The following is a 24392-nucleotide window of genomic DNA, read 5'->3' on the forward strand; positions in this document are numbered from 1 at the left end:
TTACCCCCAAAAGGAATACTGTTGAGCTTTGGGATGAGAATGAAAAATCATTTCGTGAGAACCAAACTCTGATGGTAAAAGCCTGACCTTCGAAAATGTACTGGAACTTGTGCTGCTGGAGGCTGGCGCTCATGGCTTCCTCAATAGCACTGATGTCCTTGTTGAGCCGGACAACGAGAGGGTCATAGTCCATGCTCTCCACGTTGGCGACGATGGCGTAGTTCCCTTGTTTAGCCAGCGGGATCAGGTAGTGGAAGCAATGAACTCTGTGGGACAGAAGAGGGAGATGTTACAATGCCACAACCCCAGCGTTAAAATACCAGTGGGTATGCAAAGTGTCGCCTTCTTATTTTCCTTCCAGTGTTTAAGGAAGTAAAAAAATAACAGTAATTTTAAGAAATGGGTAGTTATGTCTGCATTAAACACATCCTCCTCTTGACATGTCGTTGTCCCATCTGGAGAGGTGAATACAAAGGACCCTTCAGTAACAGATCTGACCTACATAATCCCAGGAAAATGCCAAGTGTCTTTTCACAAGGTTCTCCAACTTCACACGTGCTGGTTCAGCAGCACTTCCAGACTGATGCTCAAATAAGAACTCCTTCCATGTACCATAAAGACCTAATAACAGTTGTAACTGGCAGAAGTGAGCCAGGGGACGTGAAACGATAATTAGCAGGCCACGGTTGTGCCTATTCCCAAGTATTTAAGACTATTGCAACTTTTTTCTTTTCTGTTCACCTCCCTGGTAGGGCTGTAGGCAACGTGCCCAACCATCATCCCTCCATCGAAGGAGAAATTCTGTTGCATTCAAATCACCTATTACAGTTCTGCAAAAACCTGTAATTAAGTAATTGCTCTCAAACCTATAGGGGAAAGCGCAATGTCCAGCACAGTCCATAGCAAAACTCCTACTTTTGTAATTCTTGGGTTTCACCCACATCACTCAATGGGAACAGGAGGTTGGTTGGGTTCTTCTGAATTTCATCTGTCAGGGAAACGCAACCAAATCACAGCCTGGGTGAAATATCCCTTGCATTTGAAGCATAAGTCAGGATCAGCGCACTGAGACAGAAAGTTCACACCAGACTGGCCCAAACAAACAGCAGGGAGTTGTGTTGGGGTGGGAGAAGCTGTGATGGGTATGTCTTGGCTTTCATGTCCCCTGTCCTCCCGGAAAACATCCTTGAGGTGGCCATCATAGGCAAGTTCAATTTAGGGCAGTTCCAAGAATAAAACCAACTGTTTATTCTCTTTAGTGCCTGCTTCTATATAATTCTATATAGGGCTTTTTATAGGAAAATACTGTAACAGACATTAAGTAATCTAAAACTCCACAGTTATTTGTAACAAAAGAAATGGTTAATAATGTGAATGTGCCAACAGATATCCTTTAAGGAAGCAGATCTAAATCCAAGGAGCAGGATCTCAGTGACCACTGTCCTCAGGTCATGCCCACACGGTACTGGAGGAGGAGAAGCCAACGCCGGGCTGGTGCCAAACTGCATCTGGCAAAGCTGTGAATGAACAGGGGGGGATAATTGCATCGTCTCAAATCCGCTTTGCTGTTTGCCAGTGTTTTCTGAGACTGCACCTGCAACAGCAAGAGGCCGGATAAATTCCCAGGTTCTTTACAAATGTGCTCCGAGCGCCTGCTTAAAGCACAGGGTTTCTGTGAATGAATACACATTGTACTGTGCACCTTGGAAATGGCAAGGATCCGGGGAGCTGGCATAGGAATCTCAGGGAAACCTGCTAGTAACAGCCATCAGAGGGACTGGGATCTTCCTCTGTTGCTGCAGGTGGTTGCAAATGCAGTGATGAATATGGGGATGCTCCCACCCCGCTGGGGATTTTCCCGGTTGTTAGCATCTCTTTTTCTCAATCCTTTCTACCTGTTGCACAGAGTAACATGTTTTGGTGTATTTACAGCATTACATCGGGGCTCCTGTTAGAAGCACTAGAGGAGGTGGGCAGTGGTCTGCTCTAAAATGACAGCAAAATTTTTCCTGAATTACATTTGCACTTATTTCTGCTTAACCCAAGTGTGATGGAAAGCCACAGAGGACTGAGGCCAGAAACCCATTCAGGCTGGTGCCCATCCATGAGTCTGGGTTAGCTCAGGCATCACATTGCAATTACATCGCAGCTGGAAAGCTGCTCCATTTCCATACCTTAACAATCTTTTCCTCGAATCCTTCAAACCCCAGCTCATCTGTGATGCCTGCAATCAAGTGGCCAGCAGATGATGGATAGCAGGTTGAAGGACTGCTGACAATAACTAATGTGTGGTTTTTTTTAAAGCTACACACTGACTTCACCAGAGCTCTGCCTATGTACACAAGGACACGATATGGCTCAGGATATGTCACGGCAGAACAAACTGATGGTCCATCAAGTCTCATTGCCCGTCTCTGACATCCGCTTCTATTTGATGCTTCAGAGAAATGGGAAGCAATGAAAATACACCTGGCTGATACAATGCATAAGGGAAAAATGTCTTCCCGGCCCCAGAGTGGACAGCTGGCAGCATGAAGAAAGGGATCTGCTGCCTTTGATCTTTGCATGTGAAGTCAGAGACATCATAAAATTATCCATCCCTTTAAAAAATATCCAGCTGGTTACCCAGTTTCTGTTACTATTTGAAAAAGTAGTAAGAAAAGCTCCTATTTGCAATCCAAAGTGCGGTGGCTAATAAATGTGCAGACACCTGTTAGACTATTAAAACATCATTGTGCAATTGTCTAAGGACAAAGCCCCCCCCCATTTTTCCTAGTCTCTGACACATAAGACAAAGACGACCCTAGGAGATTCCACTTTCGGAATTCTGCCTCCATCCCACATTTGGCCATCCATGGCGACAGGATCTGGCATTTCTGGACTGACCTTTGAAGCTACAGCAGGTAAGTATATCTGTCTCAGATGCCATAATATGTACTCTGGACACAGTCTTAACCTATAGCCTCGTGAGCTCACCCGCGATACCTGAATTCGGAGCTTTTACCTGACTTCCAAATGCAGAACCAGCAGGCAGCGGTCAGCCATCTCTTGAAAAGACCTGGCCAGCTCACTCAGGGTTTGCAGGATCTGTTCGGATGCAGGAAGGTGTTCCATACTGGCATGGCTGTCCTGGCCAGGAGACACAGCTAGCAAGAGAAGATAGTATTAATTTGTGACATACTTCATTAATACTGCCCAGCTTCAGCAACCACAGCATCTTGTCTGCTTCCATCCTAAACATGTGTGTTCTCTCTTACCTTTGGCTGAGCAAGAACGTCTATAATTTGGGAGTGTATGAAGCAACATACTGCTTCTGCAATTGATTAAACTCCAAAGTGAATCTGAGGGGTTTAATCAAGCACCAGAATACATTTGCTTGGGAAGATATTGCTCTGTGATGAGTATTTCTGTAGCTGCAGAATCCAGGAACATTTATCTTGCTCTGCTCGGAGTGAGAAAAGAGCTGCTCGGGAGCCAAAGCACGGCACCGACAGGAAAGATGGTCCTTTTTGGTCACCATGGACTTCCCTATGTAATCTCAAATGAGTCTTTGTCTGCCCCCAGCCCTTCAGAGGGAACTGGGAGGCTTTCTTCATTCTTGTTAATAAAACACAACTCTTAGGCAGTAAAGCAATTAAAAAGCAGGCAACACGTATGAACTGGTCATAGACCAACTGTTTCCCTCCCACTGAGACCTCTCTGAAAAGCCACCTTGAGTTTATCCCAACCACGAGAGCATCATTTCTCTTGGAGAGGTGTCAACGCAGCTATAATCCTGCAGCCTTCATCCCTTTTATTTTATCACAGTGCCTGAACCCTGAACCTTCTCCCCTGCAACACAAATCGCTGCCACTCGAGCTAAAGGAGTAGCTTCACTAACAAGAGTAACACGCTGTTATCATATATTCCGCCCTAATTAGAGGAAGCGTATCCCAAATATCCGAGTTCAAGTCCTCATTCAAGCGGCACTTTACAAATGACTTCCTGCATAGGGTGATTAGCGATGTTTAAAATCAGGCAGCCCCGCTTAGACAACTTCCACTTGAATTAAATAATAGGATTGCAAGGGGTCTCCTGGATCATCAAGTCCAGTCCCCACAAGCCCTGTGTCCCATGGCCTTGAGTATAAACTTGTGTGCCACATTCAAGTTGTTCCAGATTTCTGCCCTTGCTCGTTCCTTCAAAACATCACTTCTCTAACAGTGAAGTTAAAGTCAGGGATCTAATTTCCAGCCTAAACTTATTCACTCATGTTTTACATTTGGTTCTTCATACACCAATGTTATTCTTTGTCTCACGGAGTTCTCCATCCCTGGCAGCCCTCTTTGGAGAATCATAGAATCACTGAGGTTGGAAAAGACCCTTAAGATCATTGAGTCCACCTGTAAACCTAACACTGACAAGTCCACCACTAACCCACGTTCCTATGTGCCATGTCTACACGTCTTTTAAATACCTCCAGGGACAGTGACTCAACCCCTTCCCTGGGCAGCCTGTTCCAGTGCTTGACAAAAGCAACGTTCTGCACCCCTTCTGGTTTCAATTAATTTGTCTTGAACACAGGTAACCAGAGCTGTCTGCTGTATTTGAGCTGTAAGTGGTGCCACAAAGGGACTAGAGCTTTCCCGTCTCCCCTGGGAATACTCTTTTGCTCTGCCGTGTCTGCTTTTTTTCATGGTTGCTTCACATTTTCAGCTCATAGCTGTTCCATGATCAACCTCAATAATGGAGGTATGCTATCTGCTGGCTTTAAGAAACGTCTCTTTTCTTGCACTAACATTCGTTACACAATAAACACTTTGCCAGACACCAACGCAACTCTGCACAGAAAGGATTTGTACATCACCAAGGAACTGTTGACAATAAACTTTCATTTTGATGGAGACTGATTAAGTAAATGTCACTTGCTGCTGTTTGTACAACCAAAGACCTGCTTTGAAAGAGGAACCTACACTGAGCTTTGGATTTGCTCCTAAAATTAAATACACCTTCAGATCTAGTCTGAAAAGAAAAAAAAACCAAACAACCCCAAAATGAGAAGATTAAAAGCCCCAATCTATTTTGTGAAAAACAAATTGAAACAGAGGTAAACATACAAGACAGAACTGTACAATTAAAGGAGCGTGACAAAGCAAAAGGGAAAGATTGCACACAGCAAAGTGCCTAACTGTGCATCTGAATGTACTGTGAATTACAACAGAGAAAAGCGTGCAGGGATGAAGCCATGTAAAACACGGCTCCTGGAAGTAGCCTCCTTCAGCAACTCCTGCAGTCACAGCAATATTTATGAAGTTTTTTTTAAACCAAGGAACATGGTAGAAAAATTCATAGTCTGGCAAATACTGCTGAAAATAATTAACTGGCCTGGAGTGTAAAAGAGAAATAAAGAGGGAAACGAGAGCAGCATCTACCCAGGATGAATGGGAATAAAAAGGATGCCCCCTCCCTCGCACACCCCGACACTTCTCCAAGCCTCTCTCTCCTCACTGAGGTTTCTCCCACAAAGAAAATGACATTATCACCGAGAGGGTGATGGGCTTATTTACACAGCCTCTAATTTCCAGGTAACGGTGTTAAGAGATGACTCTCGGAAGGCGCTTTGGAAGAGCTGTTTGTCCAGCTGCCACCCACCTCTCAGCTGTGAGACCTCCAAGTGACATTTGTTTCCCTGGCGGGTGGCAGGACTGCTGGGTCATGCAGGATCAGGTCTAGGGGTGCTTATTTGGCCACAATAGGAAGCAGGAAACCTCACCTTTATTATGGGGGCAAACCCCATCTATTTTTACTCAAAAATCCTACATTTTGAGAAGTTTCTATCAGCCTCGCTCCTGGAGATGGACTTGCTGCAAGAATCGTCTCTTTTTAGCAGTGCTGGAGCTGCAGCCTCGGGTTCGATCGTGCCAGCTCGCTCCAGCGATGCCTCCCTGCAAGCGGTGGAGATGGATGGACCCATCATCCGAAACGCAAGAGTCAGCTGATTCCTGCAGTGGAGAGACACGCGCAATTTTTCTACTCTCCAGAATTCATTTACAGTAATTTAAGTGAAGCTGTAATTATATTTGTCAGAGGAGATAAGAGGAGGAGGGAGATGGGGACAATCTGCTCCTTATTTAAAGCCAGAGCACTGAAGTCCTTCTGGGTGTTCCGAGCCCCCCCGGCGGGGCAGAGGGTCAGGTGCTGGTTTGGGGGATGCGTACCAGTTTCTGCCATGCACGATCAGGACACTGAAGTGTACTTTTGCTTTTTGAGATCAAAGGAAGCCTTTCAGAGCCCATCAATTTTCCTTTCTCCTTCCTTGGACATCCAGAAAGCACCATTTCATAGCCAACGAGGAAATCTCGTTTCTTTAAGTCTTGCTCAAGACAGTTTTACTCCATCATCCTTGGCAACACGAACCCACAGAAGGAGCTGTAGCAGCAAAAATAATCAGAGCCTAAACTATTAAGGGGCCTTGAATAAAAAATGTAATTGGGAGCTGGATTTGGAGTTGGCCAGTTCTTTGGGCGAAGGGTGACCACCAAAAGGGTGTCCACCCACAGGTGGACATTCAACCCACCAGAGTGCACTCTGAGCACTGTGCTTAAAGAGGGAGATACCTCCAACTGAAATGCTGGAAAAACAAAAGAGCAGATCAGCAGCCATCCACTTCTTCTCCTTCTCCTCCTTCATAACCCATTTGCACAGAGTTAAATGTGACCCCTCTTGGCCAACAAAATATGTGACCGTTGGGTAAGCAGTGGCCAAAGCCTTGCTCCATTGGCCCTTATCATCTTGCAGCCTTAATGGATGAATTTCATTTGTCTTAAGTGAGCTTCCCGTGCTGCCGGGTAACAGTTAGGGTTTTGTTTGGGATTTCTTCTAGCTTACTGTAAGCAAAGCCAAGATATCTCACTTTGGCGAGAAGGAACGTTTCATTCCAGCAAACCCGAGAAAAATAAACTTAACACACTCGTTGTCACCAATGATTTCAATCATTTTGCAATTCAAAGCGACGCTGGTGCCTCCTGACAGATTGTGCCTTGTAAATCAATGAATGTAAATTACCAGACCTCTGGAATATTAAACAAAACCTGCCGCGCTGCCCATAAACAAACCTCTGTAACCAATCAAGATCTACAATAGCGCATCCTGCCCGCTCCCTGCTTGAGCAGAGTGACTGCTAACAGATCTGAATGATTTAATAGCGCAAGGAGAAAAATCAATCTGAGGTTACAGGCTCTGCCTCGGCTCCAGTGCAACCTGAACCTGAGAAATAAACCTCCAACATGCTCAGGCTTTACATAGCACTACACACATTTGCTTTACAGGGGAAAGGCTCACAGAGAAATTTTACAACCCTGTTGGGGAAAAAAACCCTAATTTGGAAAAGTGATGCAGTATGAAATGCTTGCTGTGCCCCACAGGTAACATTAGGGACCAATTCACAGCTTTTTAAATTTTAATTTCTTACTCCCTTCCTCTCCAGAAGAGGAAACTCCAAAAGAATTGCAAATACACGCATGCAAAAAGAAATTTGTTATGGGTTATGTGCTGGACTATGCTTTTAGAGACTCAGAGTTAACTTTTCTCTCTGCTGGAGACTTTTCTGGGGATCTTGTGCACTGCTTTCTCTTTCTGTGCTTTAGTTCCCAGCGCGTAAAACCTGGATAACGTGTTTTTATCCATCACTGCCATTCGAGCTGACTCTAAGATCTCCACATCTCTTGTTCCTGCAGCTTTTAGCATCATGAGGTGATGATGCCACTGGGAGACAAAATTGCTACTCTGACACCAACAAGAAAGAAGAATATCTGGTTATTTAAATGAAAAAACATTGGGTGAAGTTGGGAGGAATTAGATATGTGATTATGTGGGGTTTTTTCAAAGTAGATAAGTATGGCAGTACAGCGTGCACATTAGATGCAACATCAAGGATTTATTTCGGCAAGATTTCTGAACGAAGATATATGGCGGGAGACCACTGTCTTCTGAAGCCAAACAGCAGGAGGAAACTAAAATTTTTTTAAATATGTCACCATTTAAAAAAACCACCTCTGTTTCTATTAAGCCATGGTCTGTCTATCTGGGCCAGAGCCGGGTAAAGGAAAGCTGCAGCCGTGGTGATGCTGGTGAGCAAGGGCTTTGTTGGGTGATAAGAACGTCGTTGAGATGCCCAGAGCCCTGCTGAAAGGTGACACAAGTGGCATGGGGCTTCGCCTCCACATAGCTCTATGGAGATGGCTGCGTTCGGCCACAGGAGCTGGGAGATACATCAGGACTTGCTGGAGATTAAAAAGCCTAAATAACCAAAAAGAACCAGACAAAGCAAATCAAGTCAAATGATTTTCTCTTTATGGGAATGAATAGCAGGACCCTGCTCTCAAGCTGCTTTTCTTTTCGTGGTTACACATCTTTCCTCCCACTTTGATCTCTTATTGCTCTCGAGATGCCATCTTGATGTAATTTAGAGTGCAAACTCTCTAAGGAGCAAGGGCCTTCTCTTTTTATCCTCTTGCAAAGTGCTCTGCACACCTGTGGTGCTCAAGAAATAATGAACAACAACTATATGCAACCCATATGGCCACTTGGACTGGTTTCTGGCTGCAGGAGTATTATTTGAAGCTCTAAGGCATAGATCACTCACTGCCTACCTCTAAATTGGTTTGTTTGGGGATCTCAGAGCTGCAGCTTTATAGAAAAGGACTGGAATGAGCCATAAAACCTGGAACTGGATTTTGATTCTCCCAAAGTTCACGAGTGTCATTTCAGAGCTATGGGAATGCAGGAACCAAAGCTGGATTTTGGGTTTGACATCCTTCCCCTTCCTTTTCAGAAGTGTGAACCTTTGGGCCTCTTAGATATGGCAGAATACTTAAAACATTTATGCAGATATTGCTGCATAGCTCCTTTCAACCTAAACTGTTCTCTTTATAGGTTTTAAATATGGAGAAAAAAATCAGTAAGAGCAATGACATCTCCCACAACTTCCAAGATCATAGAATCACAGAGCGGTTTGGGTTGGAAGGGACCTTTCAAGGTCACCTAGTCCAACCTCCAACGTATCTGCCATCTAACACTTTGATTTTTGATGTCAGCTGTCTTCTTCACATAGGCTCCAAACCAAAAGGCAGTTCCTTAAGCCATGCAGATAGCAAGGATGGTAGCTCTGCACATCAGTGCCCTGACCTTCACTTCCACAACGATGGGCAAGATTAACTCTTGACTCCAAGACGAGTTTGCCTCTACAGACACTTGTCTCTACAGACAAGTGTGGGAGCTGATGGGCAGAGGTGACGACAGTCAGCGCCTACCTAAGCCAAGCACTGAGTCTCCCATGCAACAGCCGCAACCCTCCTCCTTGACCCCGACCCCTGCAAAGCTCTGAGATACGGAGAACATTTACCACGCACATGCGGGCTGAGCACACAGCTGACCATATCGACTGGTAGAGAAACATAGGAGAGAACAGGGATTCTTGTTAAAACAAAACAAATACCAAAAAGGACATACTTTAAGAGGTCGGGACCTTTCAAACAAGAGATGAGAGGATGGAATTATCTAAATACTCAGCACAGCTCCAGCTCACCTTTTACTGGGATCAATGGCAAAACCACTCACTGGTGCTGAAGGGGCAAAGTTATGCCAATACTTGAAGGACAAACAGAAGTAAAGAGAAAGCAAGCTAAGGGAGAGCTTCTCATTAATATTACTTATAGCAAATTCCTGCTAATGAATCCTGTTCTCTAGTAGATGCAACCAGGAGCGTATGGGAAGGTACTTAAGGAAGGGATTTTCCCTTGCAAATCTCCTTGAGGTTCTGACGAGGGTGGAGAAGGAAGGAGAACTTGTGCCCAAAACCTGTGAAAACCAAAACAAAACTGAAGGCTGGCATCGAGAGCTTCCTTTCATGCTTCTCTGCCCTTCACTCCATGTTAAAATTCAAGTACGGGGAGAGGGGACAAGGCAGCGTGCTGGAAAAAAACATCGCGACCTCATTTGTGATGAGTGGTGATAAGCAGGCTGGGCTGCAGTCCCCATCAGTTCAGTAAACACTAATGATGAGGAGAGCACAGACTGTCACCAGTGATAAAGAACAGGCTAAACACTCTATTAGTTTTTCATTTTGTGAATTAATGTTTTTTATGGCGTGTGTACACTCGCTAGTTAATGAATTGTCTCGTTAGAGCTGCCTGTGGAGCTCCTCGTCTGCCTCTGCTGGCAGGCATAAATTTCACAAGGAAATTAGCACTTTTAAAAAGGCAATAACTCCTCTAAAAGTGGTTTGTTTTCCATTACTTTCTGCAAATATGAAGCCTCGGGAAAGGAATTATCAGAGGGAAAAGAAAGGTGTCTCCGAGCTAGAGGGGCAGGGCAAAGAGTGTGGCCAGAGGTTCTAGCTCCATCGTAGATGGATAACCCACTGGAAGGTTTGGTCCCTCGACACTTTTCTTTAAGCACGTTGTATTCAAGTCTGGAAAAGGCTTGAAAAAACCCGCAAACATCCTGGTTCATTTACAAAACTCTGAAGAGCAGGTTTTTTTCACTGAAGGAAGCAAAATTGTGTGGGTGCAGCTAAGAGCAGGAGAGCTATCACAGTGGAAGATTTTGGATATGGAAGGATTGCTTTGAAAAGTCTAGGGTTTGGTGTTCCAATGCTCCACAACTACAAAAACTCCTCTGTGTTAAATTTTCTTGTTTTCAGTAATTTATAATGTAACTTTCCCCTTCCTTACCCCTCTAAGAACTATTATTTCTTCTGCTGAATTCTATTAGCTCAGAAGCAACTTGATTTAGGAAGCTTAGTAAAAAAACATTCATCTGCTTCTGAGTTATGGAAAGTTTGGGTTTTTTTTTTTGCCTGTTTGGTGTTTCCCACCCTTTACTGTGCTTGGTTAGCCAAAACCAGCCACGTGCTTCACTTAATTTTCATTAAAGACAGGGCAAAATCACAGCTCCAGTGAAGTCAACAGAGACACTTCCATTAATCTACACAGAGCCAAAAATTCAACCCCAAACTAATTTCTGTACTCATTTGTCACTGGTTTCAATAGGCAGAGAGGCCTCTTAAAAATTGTCAACATTTGTGAATGAATGAGCAAAAATGAGTGGAAGGAAAACAGAAAACCTCAAGGCCAGCTGCTTTTCAGAAGGCACTGTGTCCTTAGAGCCAATGGAGATGACTTTAGCTCAACTGTTAATAAAGAATGCTTCACAGCATTCAGAATAAACATAATGTACATATCATCAAATTAATGACATTTCTATGGTATCTGACTCAGAGCATGCTGGCTCCGCCATTAACTCACTGGCGAGCACTGGGCAGGAACGCTGAGCATTTGTGAAAATTACAGAAAAAATTCACACCAATGTGTGAATCGAGGCAGAGGGGCACAACAGACATTTATGCACTGACTTCACGGAAGATTCTCCACACCGCTGTTAGGATGTGTCCTACATGAATTGAAATGATTAATTTTTTGGCAGCTAAAAGAATAAGGAAGATGAACTTTGGCCGTGCACTTGGATTAATATAAAAAAAAAAAAGCCCAAACCTACAGGGAGCTGTCAACCTGCACATAAGGCTTCCTCAAAACTAGAAAAGAAAAATGGGTGATTGGTATTAGGACACTTACAATGCAGCATAACTGAGCCTTGAACTGAAAACTGAGGGATCAAGGTATTTTGTTAAGGGACTGGTCAACTGTGCCAGGAAAGGGCATGATGCTCCAAACCATCTCAGATTCCACATAACTTCCCTTGCAAACGCAAGCATAAATTTCACTTTTTGCTTTCTTTCCTCAGTCCTCCATGATATTGAGGTGCACCTTGCCAATAAATGCCCTCAAAACATCATTGCAAAATTTCTCTGGGTAGAAGATGTCCTGAGAGGGATGTATTTCTAAAAGGACCTTAAACCTCCCAGTCTATTGAACTCACTGGAAGAGCAAGGAAAAGAAGTCCTGAAGTCAATCGGTGTCCCGATGCTCAAGAGCAAAAGTGCTCTTTCCAAGAGGCAGGGACAAGGTGAAAATAAATACAGTTAAGTAGGTACCTTAAGGATCCTTTTTTTGACTGTTGACAGTTATAGATAGATGTGTTTTGGGGGCTGTTTGTTTTTAATAGATCGGTTTGCAAAGCAAGAGGAGGAGCAGCAGGGAGGTCTGTGCTGCAAGACAACCAAGAATGAATGAGTCTTGTCCAGAAGGATGTAGAGGAAGGTGAGAATATGAATATGCATGGGAACTACAAAGGGTTTTCAAACGGAGGCTGAAGAATGGGAAACGCACAGAATCCACTCACAGGAAAAGAGACGAGCACAAAGATGACTTTAATGTCAGCAGGAACATTAGTTATGTTTTCCATCAGCTGCATCAGACTTATAGTCTGACTTCTCCACAATTCCTGCTTATTTAAGAGTCACTTCCCCCAAGTCCCATACAAATATAAATGCTGGTTAGATCAGAACGATCCTATAGCCTACGTACCATGGCAAAGTGACTCACTTGTGATGTCAACGATTGACCATACTTTTGAGTCCGGTCACCTGGTTTTGAAAATTATTTTGCCCCTTCCACTGTATAGTAAGCTGTCACTTCTAACAAACCAAGGAGAAGCAGGTGGACTTACTGCTATTAATCTTTGACACCAACAAGTCATTTTCTTCAGAAGAGATAAACAGATCCTAATGCATTGAACCAACTGGAGTGGACAGCAGGCTCTTTGGAGTTATTTCCACAAAAAACTTGATTTGCCAGTATTACTCATGAGGGATCCTCATTGTAAAATGGTTTGAAAGCATTGCTAATTAGGTCACTTATTTACATGACAATCCCCTGCGTTTAAGGCTGGTGGATGGGAGGAAAGAAAGATGGAACAAGAGTAATTAGTGTAATCATGACGGTAAGCTGAGCGCTGACCCCACGGTACCAGATCAATACTGGGACTGCGTCATGGTGGTGTGCCTATTGTGTGAGACAAAGAAACATAAATGCTGAGCATCAGGTCAGAAAAACAACGTCTCATTTTCTAAGCATTAAATATTTGATGTGAAGCATTGAGGCTGGGGAAAGCTGCAACCGCTAATCCATAAGAACAGTTTCACTGCAGACATTCAAGGGAAAAAAGGCACTGAAAGGCACTAGGAGATCACTTTGACAAGAAAACAAGAGCTTTTAGTTGGCTGATGACTGTGTGGTTTCATTCCCTGAGATCCAGCAAGGCATACCCATATTTAAGCTATGAAATTTTATCGCCAAAGTTATGAAACAAACCAAAAGAATCTCTTAAATGCTCAGGTTTACCAAAATAGCCATTTTGTCTTCATGAGGTCAGCAGTTCCCTGCTGGTCTTGAAAGTTAGTCTTAGCACTTTGCTGTCCCAAACAAATTTTCCATGGTTTTAGTCCTCCAAAAGCCAACTCAGTTAAGAAGGTACCAGCTGGACTTTTGTCCACTGCCTGAATTACTCTGCTCAGCTCTTGGTCAGCTTCAGTTAGTGTTAAGAGACCAACAGACACAGCCTTGCTTTCGGATCCCAGACAATTTTGCTGAATTGGCACTTAGAGGGGAAAAAAAAAAATCCCATTTTGATATGTTAAGTCAATCCATTCAATGCGGAGGCTCTTTGGGAGAAAACACATCCATAGCGCTGCTGATGGCTCTTGGAGTCATTGATAAAAGGCTCATAAATGCTCTAAGTCAGGATACCAATGGATATTTCCTCTCCAAATGTCTTCTGAAAGGCCTCTGCACTCTGCCACTGGTTCCCCCATTAGGCTTTTACCATTCAGTATGGAGTAACTCCTGGTGACATGACGTATCTGCTGAACCCAAGGTCTAAATACTAGCTGGGAGTCTCCAACCTGTTTGTAGCAGCTTTATATAAGTGTAAGTACATTTGTAGCTTCTATTAAAACTACAAATGGCGATTAATTAGCAGGTGATCACCGATGGTTTGGTTTGGACTTGACAGATCCACATTTTACTGTGTCTGAGCATGGCAAAGCTCCCCTGTCCTTGCTCAAGGGGAGTCTCACCTGGGGAAACCCATGACTCAAGACAGATATCTCGTTCCTTGATTAAATACCAGCCCCAAGCATGCTGTGGACAGTGGTGGAGTTTGTAGCAGTAAGGAGATGACACTGGTCATCTCTGCAGCATCCCAGAGATGTCAGCACTGGAACAGGCTGAGCTGTGGGACTGACAAGAGGTAACCGTGTCGATATGAGCCACAGCGATGCAGATAAGATGCCCAAGAAAATCTTTTCCTTTTGGCTTCCTCTGGTTCTCCTCTGAACCAACGAGATCTGAATGAAGATGTCCAACACCATTTTGAACCAGCTGTTCCCAGGCCAAATTAATACCCTCTGCCCAGGGGCAGGGCTTGACATCTTGAGCTTATTGCAGGACTACCCACATTCATGTAACTTGTGGTCAGCTCAGGGCATGGACAAGGTGAACTTGCGTTCATCTGTAAAACACCACGTAGACACAAACTGAGTTAACACGATCCTGATCAAACAGTCTGCAAGGCAGAGGTGGAAAGGGATCACCCCAGGACACCAGACCTCCATTTAGACAATGTGTGCACAGCCATGAGATGGAAAAGGAAAGAAGACCAAGCGGATGAGGTCTTCTATAGACAGAGAGGAGCAGCCTCATGTTCACAAGCCCTGGTCCTCTTGGGGGACTTCAACCACCCGCTATCTGTTGGAGGCATGACACGGCAGGGCATAAGCAATCCAGGAAGTTCCTGGAATGCACTGATGGGAAATTCCTTCTCCAAGTGATGGAGGAGCCAGCGAGGAGAGGGGCCATGCTGGACCTTGTTCTCACCAACAAGGAGGGGCTGCTGGGGAATGTGCAGCTCAAGGGCAGCCTTGGCTGCAGTGACCATGAAATGGTGGAGTTCAAGATCCTTAGGGCAGTGAGGAGGGCGCACAGCAAGCTCTCTACCCTGGACTTCAGGAGAGCAGACTTTGGCCTCTTCAGGGATCTGCTTGGTGGAGTACCATGGGATACAGCCCTGGAGGGAAGAGGGGCCCAAGAAAGCTGGTTAATATTCAAGCTCCTCCAAGCTCAGAAGCGATGCATCCCAACAAAGAGGCAGTCAGGCAAAAATGCCAGGAGGCCTCCATGGATGAACAAGCTGATCCTGGACAAACTCAAACACAAAATCTGACCACGTTTGGAACATTTGCAGAAGAGCATCAACTGTTCAGTTAGTTGAACAGAAAAAAAAAAAAGTATTGGAAAATGAGATTGCTTAAGAAACTAAAATGGAAAGCTGTCATTTAGACTAAGTTATATTGAAGCAACAGATATTCATCAAATAATACAAGCACTCAAGATTTATCTTTTTAGGGTAATGGCAGATGTTTTGCATTTGTTAGAAATTTGCAGCTTTTTCTGTTTTAGAAAGAGATTTACTTTTGTTGCAATAATAAAGCAACAGCATTCACTAAGTCCTTCCCCTGCGTGAGGTCAGGCATGTGTTGATCATCTTTAATCTGGCTTTTAAATAAGGTTCTCTATTAATAGATCTCTACAAAAAAAGTTCCCCATGAGCAATCAATACAGCAAGATGTGTTACAAGTTCAGTGACAGAAAAAAAATAAGCTCTGACTTGAGAGAAATATAGCCCCATTTAAGAGCTGAATTCAGTTCATTAGAAACACCGGGGTTAAACACAAAGACCCGTCTGAGTTCACCACCGCTGTGTGGCCTGACTACGAAATGAAAGGCATCAATTTTACCACCGCATCGGGCCTGATTTTCATTTGTACTGAGACCCCTTTACACCACTCTGTCAGCAGAAAGGGGCCTTAAAGTGACTGTAAATTATAGCTCCTTTACTCTGGCAGGGTGGTATAAAGGGGCTCCGCCATCAATTTTAAAAGGCATCACTTTCTCGAGTGTTGCAGGATGCTTTCTATTAGCCATCGAAGTCTATTTCAGTACGAGGAGGCATACAGAGCCAGGCAAAAGGAGAGGCTGACCCTCCGGGTGCAAAGTGGTCCAGGATAGTCTTGATCCTGTAATGGCCTTCACTAACCTTTTCAAGGTATTTGGAGATCTATGGCTGGAAAATGCGATGCAAATGCTCAGTATTACCATTAATAAGAGCCAGCCAGTGACAGCTGCAGCATTTGGTAAAAAGCTGTAGCACAAACCTTTTTTTCTCCCCCCGCACCCCGGCTTTTGAATGAAGTCGTAGCTCACCCGACCTGCTGCAAGTCTGGAGGGTGAAGTGCTGCCCATCCGCAGAAGAAGTGGTGAAGATGTCTTCCACATGTTGCTCTTTGATTTTGGGGTGAAAGCACCCCTGAATAGCAGAAAATAACCTGCTTTGGAAACATCCTGGATAAAAAAGTTAAGAGGCTCAGTCCCCTTTTAGATACTTCAGAAGAGCCAAACTCTGTCCTTGCACACCCTGCAATGCTCCTAAATAAATCTCCTCATTTTATAACACCTTAAAAACACACCAACAGACCAAACTGCGTCCTGACAGCGTTTGTAACCAGACCCAGCTGCCAGGGAAGAGCCACGCTCTTTTTGCAACATAACTAGGTGAAGCCAATGACTCCTAAGCTTTATTGTTGGTGTCCTCATTGTGATTTTACTTCGTAGCATTTCTGCAATTAAATCTGGCTGGTTCACAACCCCATGTGAGACTGAAGCCTCTAGTTTGGAAGCCACAGGATTACAGTGCAACGTGGCAGCGAGAATTAAGAGTGCTACAGGAAAATTGGTGCATTCCTGGACAAAGGCTGTGACAGTAACAAACTCCACGCTGGCTTTTTGTACGGTGTGAAGTACGATTTCAATTGCTTGGATGGGTGAAAAAAAGAAGAGATAAGAATCCAATGTGAATGGACTTCCTTGAGAAGAACAAGCAGGATTTATCTCCCAATCTGCATATTGGCATCTGCATCACTGTGACATATCGACATCGCTTAAACAGCCTGCTTACGGCTCTCACGGTGGGACTGATGACAGAGGTGGGGGCAAGAAGGCCACGGTCGGAGGGGGCACGCAGCCTCGACCTGGGTCTTTCCACCCCCCGAAAACAGCTTGTGTGAAACGGGGACGGACAACTGGAAAGCCACGTTCTCCCAACAGTCTGCGCAATCCCTCCTCCTTTGAAAAGGGAGTGTGGAGTTTCCACATTTCTCGTTAAACCTGCATGCAGCTGGCTTAACCAAACACAGTAATTAGCTCCGTGTCTAATGCAAATCGCCGGAGCGGAGACTCAGCTCTGTCACTCCACAGACGTGAATTTGCAATGTGACAAGCAGGTAGCGGGGAAACGGCTTCATCCTCTTTGTTTTGCTGTGGGTACAGCTTTGCTGACAGCAGCAGGGTTAAGATGTCCTCAAGAGCAGGGTCCTTCCAGCGATGGAGTGAGTCCTCGGAGGACGTCTCCCACGCATCTCCTCTAGTACTGGGGTGCTTCCCCCGTAGGTAGAGAGGTTTGAGCTGCAGAGGTCAATTCCAAACGCGTACTCATATTTGTCCTCAATTACTGAGAATTCACCTTCTACTTTCTGCCACTGCAGACACAGGGTGAGCCTGGTGTCTATTTGAAGCCAGGTTTGTGTCGAAGACTTGGAATTTTTGCTCTAGTGCCAACTTCCAAGGGAGACTAGGGGACAGGGAGAAGCTGGTATCGAAAGTCAAGAGCTTTCACAACTGTCAAAGAAATAATTGGTTTAGGTTTGGTTTTAAAAAAAAGTATGTTTTGTGTCCTTCATGCTTTTGAGGCTTTTCTCAGGGGTAAGCGTGCCTGTATGTGTGTGGTTTTCAGACACAGTAAGACCCTCACCCAATTTCATGAATCCAGGACACGGGGTGCTACAAAAACCCAACAAACAGCCCACAATAGAAACACTCAAGGGTTTTTTTTCCATTTCTGCCTTGATTTCAATACTCTTGACTCAATGCTTCCTCTCCAGGGGCTCCTTGATGCACCTCCCTACTTTGACTAAATATGGAGCCTCAAGATCCTTTTCTAAAGAGATTTTCTTTTTGTGGAGAAGAAAATGACAGGAGAGGAGATGTCTTTCTTGAGACTACTTCTGGACTCCTGTTTTTCTAGAGAAAACTGTTAAGGAACTAAAATGGTATTAAGAATATTCTTCATTAAGGATGAGATAGGGAAAGCGCATATAGAAAGTGAACATGATACACTGAGCAAACCTTTGGATGGATGCAAGAGTAGCTACTGATTTTATACATGTAAGTGGACACACCGTACATATGCAAAAACTTTACTTCCAATAAGCCATCTAGAAGAGAAAGACAATCCTGTTTTATGTGAGCTCCACAAGAAAGTAATTTCAAACTCAATGTTTAAGCCAGTCAGCCGTTAACTGCTGACTACAACGATCTGAAGTCACGAAATGCCAACAGCTGGCTGAATTTAAAAGGGTAGCTGCAACTCAGTAAGCTAATGGCTAATCTTTCATCTTCCTACCTACACACAGCATGCAACCATCTTAAAAACGTAAAGATTGTCCCAACTCCTTCATCGTGCATAATAATTACTTATTTGTAAAATATTCAGAGGGCTTCAGAAGGCTGAAGCTCTGGCAAAGGAAAAGGATGAGTATATGTTATATCTGCATATGACAAGGCAGAGAAGCAGGAGGGGAAGAAGAGAGGAAACCCTACTTCCATTTTCACATAAGACCTATTTAAAATTTACTTGACTTCCTCAGTTAATTCATCTTCTTCCAGCAACTTTAATCCTTAAATGGCTATTGTAAAAAAGAAGTTTGTATTCCCTCAAAAGACAAGAGCAAAAGAAAATGACTTTGTCATATCTGACTGGTTCGGAAAATATAAAATCCAATTCTGAAGGAGTGCAGATAAGGGAAGAGCTATGGAAGAGCCATCAGCTTAGCAAACACTAAATAATGAAGAATGCAGAGACTGCCCAGCATGATAAAACACTCTATTAGCAAGACTGTTTTTAAATGACTGATAATTGTGGCACATCCACAGCAAAAGGTTATTGAATTTTTATCTCTAGGAAGGGGTCTTTTGGCAGCCTAACCAAAAAGCCACCAACAGGTAGCCCCCTTTTTAGGATTTCCTAAAACACGTCCATACCTGCCCAACTACACCTTGTGGTTCCTGAATAGTTATAGCTATGCCTAGAAGCTACCGACTTTCTACAGGGAAGGAATACAGGGCCACCACTACCATGTCATGGACTTGTTGAAGATTACGGTATTTCTGGCGTTGCACCAAAAGTTCTCATCCCAGTCGCTCACTGAGTGCTTTGATGATACCCTGAATGGGATCAAGATTTAATCTCACGTCGCTGGGACAGGAAAGAGAAATGATCTGTGGTGGCTTTACCCTGGCTGGATGCCAGGTGCCCACCAAAGCCGCTCTCCCTCCTCCCCGCAGCGGTGCAGGGGGACGGGGAATGGGGTTGGGGTCAGTTCATCACATGTTGTCTCTGCCGCTCCTTCCTCCTCAGGGGCAGGACTCATCACTTGTCCCCTGCTCCAGCATGGGGTCGTCTCTCCCCGGGCTGCAGGTGGAGATCTGCTCCCCCGTGGACCTCCCTGGGCTGCAGGGGGACAGCCTGCCTCACCGTGGTCTTCCCCACGGGCTGCAGGGGAATCTCTGCTCCGGCGCCTGGAGCATCTCCTCCCCTCCTTCTGCACTGACCTGGGGGTCTGCGGGGCTGTTTCTCTCACATGTTCTCACTCCCCTCTCTGGCTGCAGTTTCTGTGCCCCAGCAACTTTTTTTTTCCCTTCTTAAATATGTTCTCCCAGAGGCGCTACCACCATCGCTGATGTGCTCGGCTCTGGCCAGCGGTGGGTCCATCTTGGAGCCGGCTGGCCTTGGCTCTGTTGGACATAGGGGAAGCTTCTAGCAGCTTCTCACAGAAGCCACCCCTGTAGCCCCCCTGCTACCAAAACCTTGCCACGCAGACCCAATACACGATCAAAGACCGGGACGTGTATTCTCATCATGCGTTGGCCCAACATGTGGTAAGCACGGAAGATAAAGCCCCACCACTGCTACCAGTTAATGAGATTACTGCTCTTGTTCAAGCATAGACACTTCAATGGAGCATCTAGTCCAAGGAGAAAAATAAAGCAGAAGACAGAATTGCTCAAAGGAATATAACAGCTGCCATCTGCCCAAAGTCAGCTACCGAAAAAGTGAGCTGGGTGACTAATAGCCCGTTGACTTGCATATGATGAACCATGGATTCCAGTCGCATTGAACTGAAATGCTTGGGTTTCACGTGGGCATGTCTTAAAGTCAAAGTTACGATGCTGAAATGACAAAGGTGGCTGCACTTATGGCAATCTGAATCTGACTGTGGTGAGCTTCGGTGTGTGGCAGAAAACCCTTTTATTTAGCTTTACTTTCGGTCAGTTATTTCCCTTCTTCCCTCCCTCCCTCTGATGCTCATTAACTTGCTCTGGCTTCCCAGCAACGAGATGCTCAGAAATTCAGATGATCAAACCATGACAGAAAAGAACAGAGAAACTCGTATGACAGTTGAGCGTTACGGCATTAACATTGTATGAATCTTTGAAACAATAGGTAGTTTTAATTCTTCCTCCTCCCAGCTCAGCCCAAGCACATTTGCATTGCTCTTCTCCTCCTGCCCAGGTGGGATGGAAAGAGACATCTCATCTCATTTTTCCTCTGTTCTTTATTCTTCGTATTCTTCCCCAAAAGAATTGCACTCCCTTGTATATCACCATAGCTTGCTCGATTTGTAAATACATCTGACTTACACCACCACCTCTGCCCCACGGCATCACTTTTTACTTCTCCCATATAGATTGCAGTCAGCTCTATTGATGTTCCATTTATGAGATATACTGCACCAGGTTTCATTTATAACCATGAGGTCAACAGCCTCTATCATTTTCTAACACTGCTCGTTCTTCCTCTTGTTTCAGATACTCCTGGCATTTGTGTACAGACATTTTAGTGCATTGGTATAAAGTTATTACAAAGGAAGATGAATTTTTATTGTCAGGAGGACGCTGCCAAGTGAAATATTACACTTCGTACTTTTATGTTTATTCACTGCTGCGTGTAACGTCCTCTCAGAAGCCTGAAAGTCACGCTCATGCCCTTTTATGTTTGGAAAATATTGATTTATTAAAAAATTCGAGTTTCAACTAGAACTGAAATTGTAAATGATGTTTTTATTTTTAACAACTTTGACTGTCAGAGCACATCTCCTCAGCCCGAAAAATTCTCCCAGTAACTAAAGTTCTGTGAATAAATATTTGGCTATTGGACTTTGATAGCATTTTCCATTGGGTTTTGTTTTATTTTTTTTATAATCTTCTAACGTACACCTTGTAAGACACAGCAGTTCTTCTTGTCACTCAGGTATTGAGAACTCAGAATATGAGATACAGGCATATTAAAGCTACCTGTAGCATTTGGTTGTATTTTAATTGTTAGCTGATTGTATAATCTTAATTATCCTTCTGGATCCCATCAAACTGATCACAGACACCTGGAGTAAAGAGTTTAAAGGTCCTGCTCTAGAGCAGAGTTATAAGCCATAGGAAGGAATGTCAGTCAACCAGAGATGCTCTGCTGTTGAGGGACAATTATTTTAATGGAGATATAACACTATGACTTTATTTAGCGCCAGCAAATTTCCCCCATCACTTCCCAGAAAAGAAGGCTGAGGTGATTTTCACTGCCAAATTCCCACAAGATCTGGCTGCCCACAGTCCTGCTCCTCTGTGGGTACCTTCCCCCAGGACTCTGCTCCGTATTTGCATGCCAAACTGCAGAAATGCCGTGTATCCTCACTACATCCCCATGTGTCCTGGGATCTCACCAAGCTGTGCAGATTTTTTTACAATGCTTTTCTTCTCTGCTCCTCATCTATAGCACAGTGTGGATGCCTCCTTCCACACCCAAGGCAGCTGCATTTAACATAACCCCTAGACAACAGGGGATGTTCAATATTTGTAAAACACGCAATATTTTATTACAGGGATCTAGGGCAATATGAAGTGCTCTAACAAATGCACAGCTACCTCCCCAGGGTCAACCTGTGACACAGGACAGCTACTGGGAATGTCTCGGTAGGCAGGCGAGACCCAAACTCCAGGTCCTAGGAAAAGCTTAACCCCACGTCAGCTGAGCTATAGGTGACTCCTTGCGAGCCAGTAACAGTGGAAAGCAGCAGAGCTGAGGTGTGTTGATGTCGAACTCTCCTTCTGGGGCACAGCCACGACCCTCCTCTGAACGTGACGCCATGCAGACAACGCCAGTGACAGTGATAAGAAGAGAAGGAATGCTAGCCACATCTCTAGCACTTTCCAGACAGACAAAAAAATCACTATTCCCTGAGGGAAGGAGCAAAAGCTGAAGCACAGAGAAGTGAAATGATCTCACAGAAGTAGCGTGGGCAATCCTTGACAGCCAGGAGCAGAAGCGATGTCTCCAGGCTCCCCTGTCTCTCCCTCCTGGCACCTTGGTTCACCAAGGGTTGCTTCTGCCTTTGCAGGCTGAGCATCAGTGCCCCAGTGACATGCACGTTAGGGCACTCCTCATTAAAAGCTGTTCAATTTCTCTACTGAATTTATAATACACATGTTTTTAAATATTCAGCAATCTAGCGATGCTTTAAAGAAAATGAAAGCTGTATCAGCATTGCTACCTGCTCCTGTGCAATGTCATTAGCAGGGACTGCTGAAAAGCTCAACCCTTCAGAGCTCACGCTAGAAAGGATGCTCCTGGTACCCTCACGTGGTGCCCACCGCAGCCTGAGCAATGTCACACCACAGCATTCACTAGGAAGAAAGAGATTGAGCTGCTTTGCTTTTGACTTCCCTCCAACATAAACCCGCTTTGAAATCACGAACAGAAGATGCCCACTCCTGCGAAGATCACGTCATTATGTTGGTTCTCCATTTCTAAGACAAAGGTTCTCCTATGGGAGCTACTTACTCTGGGTGGTTGAGAGGTTGGCGAAGGCTGCCTTGGTGCGACCTGCTAACCACTCCAGGCTCTCGTGCATGTTGGCCAAGGCCTTCAGGTCGCTGACGTCCCGCAGGATCTCCTGTTGAGGAATGAGTTTATCTCCCAGGTTGCCAATGAGAACTTCTGACTCTTTGCCGAAAGCAGCCCTGAAATGCAAATCAAAGCCACTCTCAGAAACACAGCACAGGACAGCAAGGGGGAGACACCAGTAACACCATGGAGAAGGTCAAACCAGTCAGTGCATAACTGTTCCAGCACGGGGTCTCAAGAACGTTGTCTGGTGGAGTTTTTGAAGTCTTGTTACGGTGGATAAAATATTCTGCAGCTCATGACACCTCTATTTCGGGGAGTTTTTTTTCTATCCTTCTCTCTGCATTTATAATCTCTGAATTTCACCTTATTCCTCAGAGTTACAAACTTCACCCCGATCAACTCCCACACCTCTTCCCCAGCCCCCAGCATTTACACCTTGCTGAGACATGCAAGTGCTTTCTGTGCCTCCCTGGGATATGCACAAATAACGCACATGCAGTACTTTTAATCTTTCCTTGTAAATCAGCTCTTCCAATCCCCAATTCACTTTTTTTTCCACACATCTATCAGAAGAAATCTCCTGTGAAACCTGATGGCTTATCATGACAAAGTGACAAACAAATGATTTTGAGTATCAGTCCGTGCATTATTTTACTTGCACAGAGATAGCACCTGGTGAAAAATGACGACCAAGACAAATGTGTTTACCCCCCAAAAGCTGAAAAATTTTCTTTCAAGGTGTGTAACTGCTCACTCCACTGTCACGTTTCATCTTTTGCATTCAGATTTAGCTTTCCCAATACTTGTCTCCACAAAGAGCATGTTTGGTTATCTCCCAGAAGTATTTGCATGGCAAATATTCTCATCGCTTTTGCAGGTAAAGAGACTCCAGCATGACTTTTTGTGTACCATTAGGATGGAGAAAATCATGACATGGTTCCTACATCTAATTACAATAGCTCCTGGCTGAAACCAAGTGCATTTCATTGAAAGACTCTAAGTGACGGCACATTTACCATGGTCCTCAGTACACTCTTCCCATCATTAGTTGCTCTTTTTGTTATGAATTTGCATTCCACTTTCATTCAACTTTGCAAATCTCCACTTCCTGTCATTAGCTCTTTTATGAACTTACAATGAGGAATCATGCTGCTGAGCATAATAGCTGCAACGAGCTGCAGCAAAATAATCCCATCAGTGGCATTTTATATACTATCTAAGCAGTTTTATTGCCAGCATCTCCCTAGATTTGTGGGACTTCACTGTCACTTGAGAAAAAAAAAAAAAGAATGACTCTGAAATGGTTTTGAGTTGCTCAATTGAATTCATTAAAGGCAAAAAATAAAAATAGCCTTCATTAAAAAAATCTCTTCAAGGATTTTCTT

General features: G+C 44.4%; 1 protein-coding gene across 1 annotated transcript in view; it reads right to left on the bottom strand.

Moving 5' to 3' along the window:
* The window catches only part of EXOC4 (exocyst complex component 4), a 408465-nt gene that overhangs the window by 32430 nt on the left and 351643 nt on the right, over positions 1–24392 (bottom strand). Inside the window, exons 14-16 of the mRNA XM_069801534.1 lie at positions 22942–23120; positions 3005–3146; positions 88–266 (exon numbers count right to left, since the gene is read on the bottom strand). Coding sequence (XP_069657635.1) covers positions 88–266; positions 3005–3146; positions 22942–23120 — 500 coding nt within the window. The remainder of the gene's footprint in view (positions 1–87; positions 267–3004; positions 3147–22941; positions 23121–24392) is intronic.

The sequence above is a fragment of the Haliaeetus albicilla genome, chromosome 14 (genome assembly GCF_947461875.1).
Source record: "Haliaeetus albicilla chromosome 14, bHalAlb1.1, whole genome shotgun sequence".
NCBI lineage: Eukaryota > Metazoa > Chordata > Aves > Accipitriformes > Accipitridae > Haliaeetus > Haliaeetus albicilla.